General features: G+C 40.5%; 1 protein-coding gene across 3 annotated transcripts in view; it reads right to left on the minus strand.

Moving 5' to 3' along the window:
* LOC117245777 (diacylglycerol kinase delta) overlaps positions 1-13,715 on the minus strand; it is a 122,195-nt gene that overhangs the window by 31,437 nt on the left and 77,043 nt on the right. For all 3 annotated transcript variants that reach the window (XM_033609278.2, XM_033609277.2, XM_033609279.2), the window contains 11 exons: positions 11,302-11,412; positions 11,001-11,081; positions 10,277-10,381; positions 9,180-9,312; positions 7,750-7,856; positions 7,489-7,614; positions 5,968-6,070; positions 4,050-4,209; positions 3,663-3,771; positions 1,841-1,980; positions 245-332 (listed from right to left, as the gene is read on the minus strand). In XM_033609278.2, the coding sequence (XP_033465169.1) occupies positions 245-332; positions 1,841-1,980; positions 3,663-3,771; positions 4,050-4,209; positions 5,968-6,070; positions 7,489-7,614; positions 7,750-7,856; positions 9,180-9,312; positions 10,277-10,381; positions 11,001-11,081; positions 11,302-11,412 (1,263 nt within the window). The remainder of the gene's footprint in view (positions 1-244; positions 333-1,840; positions 1,981-3,662; positions 3,772-4,049; positions 4,210-5,967; positions 6,071-7,488; positions 7,615-7,749; positions 7,857-9,179; positions 9,313-10,276; positions 10,382-11,000; positions 11,082-11,301; positions 11,413-13,715) is intronic.

Raw genomic sequence — 13,715 nt, forward strand, 5'->3', positions numbered from 1 at the left:
GATTTTCGGGAGCTAAGAAGCAGCTCTTAGCTTAAATTTAAAATACAGAGCTGTCCTTCGTCAATATCTGAGCTACTCCCCGTGTTTTAGGTCTGATTGCTTTGGCTCCCAGCTGCCATACTCAATTGATTCTCAGTGGATGTTTTCCAAAATAATTTCTTGGAGCTCGTGAGGTCTGGCTACGTGGGGCTAATTTATGGACACCATCTGTCAAAAAGCAGACAGCTTCCTGAGAGTAATTTACCTGCAGAGGAGAATCGAGGCTGTCGTCTTCTTTCACTATGGGTGTGCGTTTAGTGGTGGTTGGCACCTCGTACGTCATCACACTCCATCTACAAAGACACACAATGACACACGCCGTTGTCAATCAGCGGAAAATAAACTTTATTATCAGCTAATCAGATCAAGATAGGAGGACAGGACACGGGAAATGGAAATGTCTTTTTCTATCTGTGATTGTGTCGCTGATAAAAACAGCAGATCTACAAAAATCCATCTGTAGTTCAAGCTGAGGATGAAGAAGTCGGTGAACACCTGCAGAACATGTGAGCTTTTTTAAACATACTTGAATTACGCACTTTTAATGAAAGGAGTAGCTGAACGTTTTGGGAAATACACTTATTCACTTTCTTGGCAAGAGTTAGCTGAGAAGACTGATGCCACTCTCATGTCTGTACAGTAAATATGAAGCTACAGCCAGCAGCTGGTTAGCTTAGCTTAGCACAAAGACTGGTAACAGAGGGAAACAGCTAGCGTGGCTCTGTCTTAACTTAAACTTAAACTCACTAATCCAAATGCTGCATTTCATATAATAAATCAGTATAAAAATGGAAGTGTAAAACTTACAAGCCAGTGGCTATGGATTAAGAGGAAAGACGCCATATGGGCCCCGAAATATCACTCACAACAGCAGGGTATGAGGAAGTAAAAGCAGAGGGGGGCGCACCTGGGACGCCAGGTGCTGCCGATAAGCCCTCTGGAGGTGTCGTGGGCCTCTCATCGAAACACCAGTGAAGGGAGGTACCCACCTGATGACACCAATGAAGCTTTTACCCTCCCTAAACTCCCACCCGGCTCCAGTTTCCGTCTTTGCCAACTTGCTGCAGTATGGCAGTGATGCAGTTATAATCACAGCCCTAATGGGGACCTTCAGTATTTGGATCAAGCGGCTTGTGAAAAATGAGGCTGGTCAAATTTAGAATGCCACAGCCGCTATTTTAATGTACCAGATACATATTTAATTAACATTTAGATAAATGTAAGTATGAAATTGGACTCTGCTGATACTCAGTATTAAAAGACTCAGATTGGGACGTGGGCCAAAAGCTTGTGATGGGGACATGCCTAATATACACTATGTGTAACTGGTTGATTTATGTTTGTTTTCAGCCACCAGCTGCCAATTATGCGCTAATGCTACTCTTAATGTTGTTTATGAATCTTTCCCCGATGCATTAATAGAAATAAATAGCCTGTATTACTTTTAGCTAATTATCTTTATTGCTTTGACTATTGCTTGCTCATCTCTGCTGCCCTTGAGAGGCACACAACCCTAGATCAGATTTCGACACAGCATTCACTTGGGATTTCTTCCATCAACTTATTTCAGGGAAATCATTCAGGACAGTTTTCCTATCGGTCATGTTGATACTGTAGCTTGACACAATTTAGTCATCAGTCCACCTGAAGTGGATTTTCCAATCAAGTCTGAGAACATGACAGGACACTAAGACCTTCAAAGAAAAACAGAGCCAACTTGTATGGACTCTGTACCTTGCTGGGAAGAAACAGTGCAAACCACATTGTTGCCCTCCGCCACCCTCTGTCCCTCTGGTCTTACCGGTCCAGCATTTTGGTGGTGGCTCTCTCCAGCTTCTCCAGGATCTGCAGCAGCTGGGCATCGTCGTCACAGAGGCCTCCCCAGCCCAGAACACGAGCCAGGTCGTTGCCTGTGCCCAGAGGCAGAACGCCGAGCTGGCACTGTAATGTAAAACAATACATCATCTGCAAACAAACTGACTTAATCCAATTTTCAATCAAACTCAGCACAAGACAAATTATTTGTTTCATCAATCTAAATCCCAAAGAGACTCTGTAACTACTGCACAAATACAATTCTAGCATTTATTATGTCTCATTTACAGGGTGTTTACAGGTATCAGACAGTTAAATTTAATGCTTTTTAAGACCCGTTCAAGACGCCTTTTAACCAAATTTAGGACAGATTTTTGGACAAATCATGTTTTATTTATTTCAGCACTGCAGGTAAGCATTGCAGGGAAGTAGTATATATATGTTCTTCTGCAGAAGGAAGTGTTATGTAGGAATATGATTATTAGAGTGAGTTAAGTCAATCTACATTTTGCCAACAGGTAAGTGCAAGTACGAAAAAAATGACGGTATTACAGTTTTTTAAAGATCTTTAATAAAAAAAATAAATTAGATAAAATGTTTTTAGTAGTTAAGACCTCAGAAATTCAAGTTTAAGACTATTTAATGACTTTTAAGGCCTTGTTGTAACACTGAATTTAAGACATTTTAAGACTTTTTAGGACCTGCAGACACCCGGTTTAACCTCACAAGAACCAAAAGGATAAAATTTAGCAGTGAAATCCACTGTCCTCATAAAACATTTATATCCCAACATCAAATCTTCTTATTCGCTCTTGTCCTTTTTGTTATAAAGCATCACAAACTGTTTGGGTTGGTAAACATGGGCACAAGAGTTGCAGTCCACACTCTGATATTATGGGCGCACTACAGGTATAAACTCATTTAAAATCTGCAGTTTTCTTAATTTTCAAGTGAATGTAACAACAGTATTTCAGTGACGCAGGCATCTTCTGTGCCAAACTGCAAAAATATAAGACTTTAACTGACTTATTTCGATCAGTAATTAAATATTTAAGTTAACGTGTGTGTTAATTACATTGCCAAGCATGTTCAAATCAGTTAAATGGTTTTATTATACAGTACAGAATGGAGACAAGTGGTAGTCTGCGCCCAAATTACATCCTCAAGGACAAACAAATTATTTCAAACTGTAACATCTTGAATTATAAAGACAAATATCAGATGACTATATAAGGAAGTCAGAACAAGGTGAAGATCATGAGGAAAAAATGTGAGAAACATCACGCTGTCTGACCCTTGATATTAACCGGTTAATCTGATTAATATGACATGACCTATAATTATTTAAACTGATTTGACACGGCACTTTGTATCCAAATTAAACACCAATTTAAAATGAAAACCATGTTATCCGACATGGCACTTATTCATTTAGATTAACTGCGTGACATTAATTATTTAGTTGAGCTAATGAGTGTATCATTGGTGACTTTACCCATCGCCACCCCGTTCTTTTTCTGTCTATTTCCCAGTCACTTCCTTTTTGGCTTTAGTATCATCCAGATGTCTACAAAATTTACTCGCCACATGTTTGAAACTGTTTCTTTGTCATGATTGAGGACAATGAGCAGGTTACGAAACATGACTACAGGTGTTAAATGCTTTAGTTCTGATGTTTTTTATCATCACAGCAGCACAAGAGGTACCTTGCTGCTTTCTCTTGCCCATCAGCGCTCTCCACAGTTACCTTCAACATTACATCATCATCCCCTTCTCCTCCTCTTCCTCCTCCTCTGCCTCGCTCTCACCTGTTTATGGAGGTTGAGTTTATCCAGCTCGGAGAGCACCCAGCCCACGCTGCCGTCTCCTCCGCACACCAGGATACGAAACGTCACAAACTTCTGGAAGAGGCGCAGGCTGAGGGAGCAGAGAGTGGGATGGGATGGGAGGATGAGAGGATGAGGAGAGGAAGAGGAGGACGCAAAGCATGAAATGTCAAGAGGCAGATGTCATGAAAAGGCAGTGAAATTACAGCACCAGTACACGCATTAAACCAGTAATTATGAAGCAGATGCTCCCACTAGTGAGGCAATCAACCAGTAAAAATAAAGCCTAGTAAATGTTAGACCTTTCTGCTACATATGAGCTCATTATTTCATTAGTAATTATTAAGTACGACAATTCACAGTAAGTACCCGAGCTCTGGTCCTCCGTTCATCAGGTCAAAGACTTGAGCCGGGTTGAGGAGCTGCTTGAACTTGCGGAGGAACTTAACCCCCTGGTTGTCTCCACTTTTAGAGTTGACCAAGACCAGGAGAGGACTGGAGCACGACGCTGAGGTGGCCTTCCAGAAGCCTGGAGAGAAATAGTTTGTTTGCAATCATGTGACTATAATGAGGCGTGGAATTCAGATGGAGGGCAGGAAGTGATAAACATACTGTGTGAAATGTAAACAGAAGAACTTCTACATAAAAGCATTTAATGATCAGGGAGCAGGTATCGTCAAAAAATTGAAACTCATGTTGGATGTGACCACACAAAATGAAGAAAAGGAATGTGTTGTTTTAGGTTGGGTGAGCAAATGTGCTTATTTGTTTTTGGGGTGCTGTCAGACCTAGAGTTGTCTTGCTTTGGTCCGAATCAGGGACTAATTTTGTTACGAAGATACATAATTGCCTAGAGTTGGTTTGTGTTCTCACGGCAGCATTTACAAGCGGACCAGATCAAATGTCTTGTGTGAGAAAGCTGCTCTTGATTGGTCAGAATTTCCATGTGGGAAAAATCCAGGAAGTAAACAAACCGTTGAAGAAGAGTACACTTGCAAGATAAATGTGACACTTTCTAATGTCACAATGGAGGGACAACTACGCAGGTTGATTTTAGCGCTGGTCATTGTTGACTATATTGCTGTCATTGTGCATTTTAGGCAAACCATGCGACTGCAGTTGGTTCGGATCGAGGTCGGAACACATTCTCACCACAAACGAACCGCAACGGAGTTCGTTTGTAACTGAACCGAGACCACCTCTTCAGGAAGGTCTCGGTTCAGTTGTTTTGGTGCGCACCTGAGTGTGATTGCTGTGTTCACACCTGCCCAAACAAACCGCACTTAGGGAGCAAACAAACTTGAGTTGGCTTGAACCAAACCAAACAGGGCAGGTGTGAAAGCACCCTTATATTTCAGCTTAGTACACGGACGCGCCGCTGTCATGCTAACATTAATAGCTAAATTTAGCTACTATTTTCTACCCCCCTAGGTCAACCATTTCTAAAGGTCTGGTGAAACACCGGTAAAAATCTGGGCTGTGGCTAAAAACATGGAGAAGCTGTGACAGTACAGTGTTACTGCATCTAACTCGAGGCACATTTGACACAATGCTAACGTTTGACTCAGCTCCTCCAGACTTAAGACGCAGGTTTTAGATCCACATCTAGCTGTTTCTCTGTGATTTCTTTTATGACTTCTCCCCTTTACATCACTCTGTATTCAGCACTTAAAGTAGCCTTCGTTTTTTTCCCAATTTGATTGATCGGAACAGCGGTAAACAATTCCAAGGCATTTGTGCAGAGTTGGTAGTCCTCTGATTGAGGTCATATGCAAGAAGTTATTGATTGTAAATGAATAAAACATGTTTTTAAAAAGGAAATAAAAACCGAAAACATTTCTAGCTCTCAGATTGGAGTCCAAATGTTGACACTTTGATGGATCCTGGTTGCTAATGATCTGGGCATTGTGTCAGAATGATACATTTTGCTAATAAAAGATAACCTTTTTTGCATAATTTGATCAAATCTTTGGCAAATATGTTGCAAATATTAATCTTTTCTTTAAATTTCTCCTAGAAATGTTTGTCCAAGCATGCTAGAATTTCACATATTCATTAAAACTGTTGTTTCAAAACCAACAAGATCAAAAGGACTTGCTTTACAGTTGCTGACAGCGGCAAAATCAAAGGGCCTGTTGCAACGTCACACCCTCTGCTTCCAAAGGATTTACACACCGTCTGAGTTGAAAGGTGACATTCCTGAGCTTTGAACCTACTGTACATACAATACCATGAACAAAGGAGCCTGTATATGTGTGTGTCTGTGTGTTTGTACGAGGTGTCTCACCATCTGAGTCGATGCTGTTAAGTGCAGTGGGAGGGATGATTGACACTCGATATTGACCCAAGGGACACACCTTCCCCATTTGTTCTTTACAGCTGTTGTGGACCTGCACACACACACACACACACACACACACACACACACACACACACACACACACACCAGCACACCGACATACACACATAAACACAGAGTCAGCGGTCTCCATAGTAATTCTATATTTCAGTAGAAGCAGAAAGGTCATTACATCCCTCTGAAACCCACCAAATGTCAGTTCTGTAACCTTTACAAATACCACTCTGATTCATTTGTGCGTGCCACAGTGTGTGTGTGTTTCTGTGTGTGTGTGTGTGTGTGTGTGTGTGTGTGTGTGTGTGTGTGTGCGCGCGCTGAGGATTAGACTTATTAATGTGGGTTTGTTTGCCCTTAACACTAAAAGCAGCTCAGCCTTTGCTAAGTGGCACTGTGAGACAGCGTGAAGTTACATCTCTGTCACTGTTTGTGTCCTAAAGGACGATTGCACTGAACTTTTCTGCTTCATCATTGTGTTCTCCTGCTAAAGCGAAGGTAGTTTCAGGCTACAACTAACTCAGCCCATAAAGCTTAGCTTTATTTGGGCTTTTATTTTGTGATTTACAGCAGCGACATGCTCTGGTTTGTCTTTCCGTAGGCGGTCAGAGCGTTGGGTCAGACTCCTGGAGCTGACATAAATTCATCAGCTCAGTTTCATTCCTCATCTTTAACCTGCTCACCTCCTCCTCCTCCTCTTCACCTTGGGGATCTGTGCTGCCACCCTGAGTCCCGTCTCTTTACTATGATGACTTGAGTGAATGTTTCAGACCTTGAGTCTTCAAGTTTGGGAGCAGAAGTCACTATGAGTCACAATTTTCTGTGTGTATATGAACACATCAGATTGTTTGGTGAGCAAATTAAAGAAAATATCACCGTATGTATTAATAATCTGACATATTTTCACTTGTGTTTCACACAGTTTAAGACCAAAACTACAAATACCATATGTATTGGAAACCCGTTAGTGAATGAGAACAATTTCTGTTTCAATATTTCATATTTTCCAGTGACAAACGTTGTACTTTTTTGTGAAGGTAGTAGCACAACACTTACTGTATTATCTTGGATAGTCGGTTTGGCAATTAGAGAGCTGCTGGGATATTAAAGCAAACTGTGGCTCACTGGATACATGGTTCATCCTCCCACTAGAGATATTAGTAGTTGGAAAAGCTTTACCAATTGGACTGGCACTGATTATATTACCCTGGATACTAGTTTGATTTTAAAGGAACACCTTCAGTTTCTTGTAGCGAGGTGTGTAGAAGAGATTATCCACAGGCAACAGAAGAGAGGAGTCACACACACTGATTTTAAATCCATGTGAGAACTTTCTAGGCTAAGATCTAAAAAGAAAATACCTCCCAGCCAGCAGTGATGTCCTAAATAAACACTAACACTCATGTGACGAGACAGTTTTCTGACAGGATGGAAGCCACAATCGATCTCACTTACGATGGCTTTGCACCAGAGGCAGCGCCAGTCCTGCAGCCGCCGCACGCTGCCACAGTTCTTGTCACACACCACACATTTGGCACTGACCGGCAGGTTGCCTTCCAGCCACTGGTGGGGCATGAACACCTGAAAAAAATACAAAAAAAAATACTGAGAACATGAGACATCAGGGGTCCAAATTTAGGCAACTCGGGCAGGAATTACTGGTATGCAAAGATCTAATGAAATTCAAAATACACAAATCACCGCCTCATTACTCACCCCTTCCTCATCCTCGATAATGTCATTTCCTATGGAGGCCAGTGTGGTCCATTTGCAGTTGTTGGTGGAGCGAACTGCACAGCGCTTATGAGCCTTGAATTTACAAACTGCAGAGGACAGATAAAAAAACATGTCATGTTAGACAAACTACGGTTACACTTTACTTGAAGGTATCTATATAAGGGTGACATGACACTGTCATAACTATGACATGACACTGTCATGAACCTGTCATGAACATTATGTACATGTCATAAACGTTTATAACTGCTGTCATTGTCATTCGGTTTTTGTAATGACAAGTTGACATTGTTTGGGTTGTCTTGATTATGACAACTTGACATTAATCAAAGTGACATTACCAGAAGTTGTCTTTGTCATGACAAGTTGACATTAAATTTGGTTGGGATGTCCTTACAATGACAACTTGACATTAACCAGGATGACATTACCAAAAGATGATTTGTTTAAAAAATATTATTTTGGATAAGTCTTGGATCATCTGATGGTTATTCTCTGCTGTCATCATTTTTTTTTAATTGGCACCAATAGCGTTTACATATATCAGGATTAAATATTGCTTAAAATATTCACAACGTTTTTTAACATTTTACAGAATGCTATTTATATTTTATAAATTTCTCTGTATGTTTTCAAAAATTCCTATATATATGTATTTTATAAAGGTTTCTTTATCTTATTAATTTTCTCTATTTATTTCATAAATTTCTCTGTACTTTTTTAAAATCTCTAAATACATTTTATACATTTCTCTATATATTTTTAAATGTTTTTATTCACATTTTCTACATTTAATATTTATTTTATAACTTCTTATATGTAGTTTAAGAATTTCTCTCTATTTTTTCAAATGCCTATAATTATTTTATTCATTTTTATTCATATTTTCTACATTTAATATTTATTTTATAAATTTCCCTTTTAATTCTATAAATACAAATATGTATTTTATAAATGTTGCTCTATTTTTTTAATGTCTATAAATATTTTAAGCATTTTTAATTATATCTTACACATTTTACATATATTTTATACATTTCTAAATATATTTTGTTCACTCTAATTATTTCGTTTGGATCTATGGAAAGTCATTAAAGGGAGATGAAAAATAAAGAACAAATGCCTTTGTATTTAGAGCATTTCAATTCATGACAAAGAAGATTGAAATTTTACAAATGCCTCGTCCTGCAATTAGGAGCAATAAACCTATTTCTTTCCCAACACATTAACATGCTCTAAATACTTTTAAGCAATGACGGACAGGAATGAGGACACCAAACTGTCCTTGACGTTTATGTAGGTGAACGGTCAAATACAAAGATAACGGCTCCTGATACCTGGTTAGGTCTAAAGCTTTGCTATTGACCCTCAGTGTGTCTTCAAATGTGTGTATCTGTGTGTCTACGAACCTTCACAGGACAGGCCGTGGGAGGTGACGCCTGGCAGAGCCTCCCTGCAGACGTTGCAGAAGGTCGGTCTGGCGTGCGAGCAGGCATACCAGTTGTGCATCCCAGAGAAATGCTCCATGTTGAACTGGCTGGCCTGGGGGGGAGGAAGAATATGAGAGGAGAGGCCAGTGACATCAGCGCTACATGTTAAACTGGCTGGGCTTCAGAGGTGGGAACAGAAACAAAACTCATCAGAGCGGAACATCAGAATATATAGCCTGGGGGGTGAGAGATATTGCAGGACGACTTTTTAAATTTCATGCTGAACTTCACAGCCAGAGGAAACACAGATAAGATAATGACATCAGCAGTGCATATTAAACTTTGTGGCCTCGGGATTGAGACATAAAACGATTGAGATGATATTGATACTACAGCTGACTGGCCTGAGTAAAAGATGCCCATACAGGCAGAATATAAATGTTACCCAATGTCTTAAAAGACGGCAGGTACAGGCAGTGCTGTCAAACCGCACAATCTTCTTTCTTCCTTTTCAGAAAGTGCTCCTGACTCTCGAGATATCAAAATGTCAAATCTGAAATTAGGATTAATTTGGAGAAGATGCCATTCAGTTTGATCTGCACCCTCACAAACCTGCAGGAGCATCACATGAACTTGGAATAACGGGGTGTATATGACAATGATGTTAATTAAAACCCTAAATTTGAGGAACATTGAAAGCCAAAAACCCAGAGAGAATTTCAGCTGAGCTGGGATGGCATGCAGCTTACAGTCTCTTTATAGCCTATTAAAGCAGAAGGTCTGATTTTATGAGCGACATTAATCTGTGGGCAAAGAGCTAAAATGAAAAGTAGATAAGAAAAAAGAGAGAAGAGTATTTTCTTCCAAGACAGCAGAAAAGGTGGATATTTAGAGAAAAGAGCAGATGGGAGGAGAATTAAGAAGCGAGGTGTGAAGCCTGTTCTCATCAGCATAGATTACACACTGGCTTTTATCAGAGCATCATCAATTTGGCACATTTATAACATTCAGCCTGCAGAATACACAACAATGTGAGACAATGAAGAGACTGCCGGAGAGACAGTCAGAATGCTAACCTCATAGGTTTCCCATTTTTGGACAGATCTGAGAGCGCCAATCCAGTCCTCCATTTCCTTCCTGCTCTCGGCGCATAACATTAGTTTGCGAAATGGAGTGATCACCTGAGACACAAAAGAAAAGATGCAGTGACGTGAAATATCACCTTCAAAACCTGAGGAATATCTCATCTGCAGCCAAATCTATGTACCCTATCTATGCATTTCTCATCACACCACATTCATGGGGATCTACAGCTACGCTAGCAGCTCTGTGAAGCTAAATGCTAACATTAGCATGCTAACATTCTCACACTAACAATGCTAACACGCTTGACATTTGCTAATTAGCTCAAAACACAATGTACAGCTGAGGCTCATTGGAATGCCATTAGTTTTGCAGGTACAGTATAGGGTTTTTGGGCGGCACATTGGTGCAGTGGTTAGCATTGTTGCCTCACAGCAAGAGGGTTTCTGGTTTGAATCCCGGGTTGGGTTTCAAACCCCAGGGTGGGGGAGCCCTTCTGTGTAGAGTTTGCATGTTCTCCCTGTGTCAGCGTGGGTTTACTCTGGGTACTCCGGCTTCCTCCCACAGTCCAAAGACATGCAGGTTAATTGGTGAGGTTAAAAAAAGTTAAATCTTAAACTTTAAACTTTTCATTTGTGATAATTTGCCATTGAAAACTGAGCCAAATGTTAAGTTTTAAATGCCTTAATACACATTTTCAGATAAGTTGTTGCTTACCGTGAAGCTGTTGTTGATATTCTTGGTGCTGGTCTCGGCCACACTGGCATCAGATAGGTCCACTTCGTCAAAAATCAGGGACTGATGGAAGACAAACAATGCAAACATCAGCTTTTCCTTCTTTTCTCACACCATATCCAGGTGCTACACTTAGCATAATCACACCTTGTCTTTTCCCTGACACCTCTCAATCACACCTCAACCATTCTTGACTGTTTCCAACTTGTAATTTTGGTTTCACAACTCAATGAATTGCCTTTTGCGATGTTTACAAATCCCAAAAACATTTCCTTGGGCTCACCTTGCAGTCTTTGGCATAGTAGAGGGTCCTCCCTCTGAGTTTGAAGTACCTCCTCTTCCACCTCTGGAAAGAACTGGTCTGCTTTAACAGGATTCCCTCCTTCACACTTTTCTGTTGTGAGACAGAAAGAGGACAAAAGGGGGGGGTGGGACAGGAGGAGAGGGGAAAAGAAAGAACAGATGTTAGTGCATCCCAATGAATAACGTAAGTGAAAGGTATTCTTCACGGAGTTCACACATTGACAGAAGGAGATCAGTTTGGATCTGGTCACCAAGATGGCTTTTTTCTTTTGTCTTTTGCTTAGATGAGCAGAGAGGTGTTGACTGATTCTGTCAAGATCAGAGAGGCTCACAGACAGGTTTACTTAAAGGACAAGACCTGTGTCAGATTTGAGAAAGTCAAGGAACCTCTTTCCCTCATGTTTCCAAAAATAGCATCAGTTCAATATTCAAACAAGGAAGATGTGTTTGGTTATCAGTATGCTTGTGTCGACAGCAATAACACGGTCCTGTACTGCGATTATGGGAAAAACAGTGATGAACTGATGTGACAGGTAGGAGGTGCAGCCATCCGTGTCTGCATGCAAATTATAAACACGTCCAGAATGCCTGATTTGATTTGATATGGTCGATTTCATGTTTGACTTCATCCTTGTCTGTGTCTCTGCTCATCATGCACTCATTCTTTTTCTCTCTCTATTTATGAGTACATGCCCCGAGAGGACAGAATGCACCAGGGGTAATCAATTTGAGATGGGACATCGGGGGTCGCCATGGTGATCCTCATTTCTCGAACAAGAGGATGGAGGATACCCAGGCTCAGGCACATACACACACCGACAAACGCACCGATGCAATCTTAAGACTCTGATCACGTTACCGACGGCTCCCTCTCCATATCTCCGTGTTTATCACCTACTCTAGCAACATCCCTGCATGAGTCGCTGCCGCAGCTTTCATTAAATTGGCCTCCATTGACAACCCCGTGACTTTCCCGTAGAGATAATCATGCGCCTGCATCAGGTGTGCATCACGTGCCGTCTGCATACTCTCATAGGAGAATTTTTAACGTTGACTTTCCCTGGGTTTTACACACACACAGTGCGATAAAGTTAGAGTGGATAAACTGGAAATGTTTGACTGTCACACATTATGAGGTACTACAGGAAGTGACTAATCATACTGCAATTTTGCAAACGCCTCCAGGACAAATTCCTGCCTACTGTAATCAGCTAACACAGTAAATAACATCATCTAATTATCACCAAGGTCCATGATGTTCTTTTCGTAATCTGTAACGAAGCAGCTTGCACAACCTGCACTGCCACCACAAACTGTGAACAAAGGTAAACTTTGTCTTAAGTGTGTAAACATGTATCAGAGATGTTGAAATAGAAGGTTTAAAGATATTAGTGTGAGGTTGCACGTAACAGTTGGAGATGCAAAAGATGGAGGACAAGAGTTTACAACTTCCATATGAGACCTTAATGTGGGTTTCCCAAGTGTTCCATTTCAACATGTAGAGGTCTACTTTATTTATAGGTCTGGATGTCAGCTTTTCCAGTGCAGCCAGATGACAAAGTTGACAAAACCAGGAACTGACCGAGGGAGCATCGGAGGCCTTCCATTCACACATAATTAGTTTGCGCTCCAGCATGACCGCAGTTTGAATCCATTCTGCATCTGTGGAACTAAGATATCTAAGAAGTGAAGGATCCCCTGAGACAAATAGACAAGGAGTAAAGGGAACTTTGTGATTCTGATGATTAGGCCTCACAAAAAAGCATTTTAAGTCTTGTGTGTGATTTATCCTGGCTTCATATGAGTAGAGGAAATCTCCACTAGTCGCTAGGTTATACAATGTGTGCTGAACATACGTATTCAGCATGACAGTTGTTTTGTCTGTGAACCTTTTGAGTTGTAAACCTGACAAATTATGTATTGTTACCTTTGTTAAATGTTGCTGTTGTCCCAGGCTTCATATGAGTAGAGGACAAGATCACCACCTGCCACGCTATTTTATACAATGTAAAATGCCATAGGCTTGTGCTAATAACGTTAGCATGTTGTATTTCTTTGGAAAACGTGTTTAGTATAAGACAGTTGTTTTGTCAGTGAACCTTGTGAGTTGTAATGGAGCAAAACATTATGTAACATTACCTTTGTTAAATGTTGCTGTTGTCCCTGATTTTATATGAGTAGAGGAAAGGTTTGCTAGCTGCTAGGCTAATTTATACAATGTAAAATGCCATAGGCTTGTGCTAAAAACATTAGCATGTTGTATTTGTGGGGAAAATGTGTCCAGATAAAGACAAGTGTTTGTCTGTGAATGCTGCGAGTTATAGTGAAGCTGATTTGTGTACTTGTGTTTGAAATTGTCTCTATTAAGCCATGTTTAATGTGTGTTTAATGTGT

The sequence above is a fragment of the Epinephelus lanceolatus genome, chromosome 22 (genome assembly GCF_041903045.1).
Source record: "Epinephelus lanceolatus isolate andai-2023 chromosome 22, ASM4190304v1, whole genome shotgun sequence".
In the NCBI taxonomy this organism is placed as follows: Eukaryota; Metazoa; Chordata; class Actinopteri; order Perciformes; family Serranidae; genus Epinephelus; species Epinephelus lanceolatus.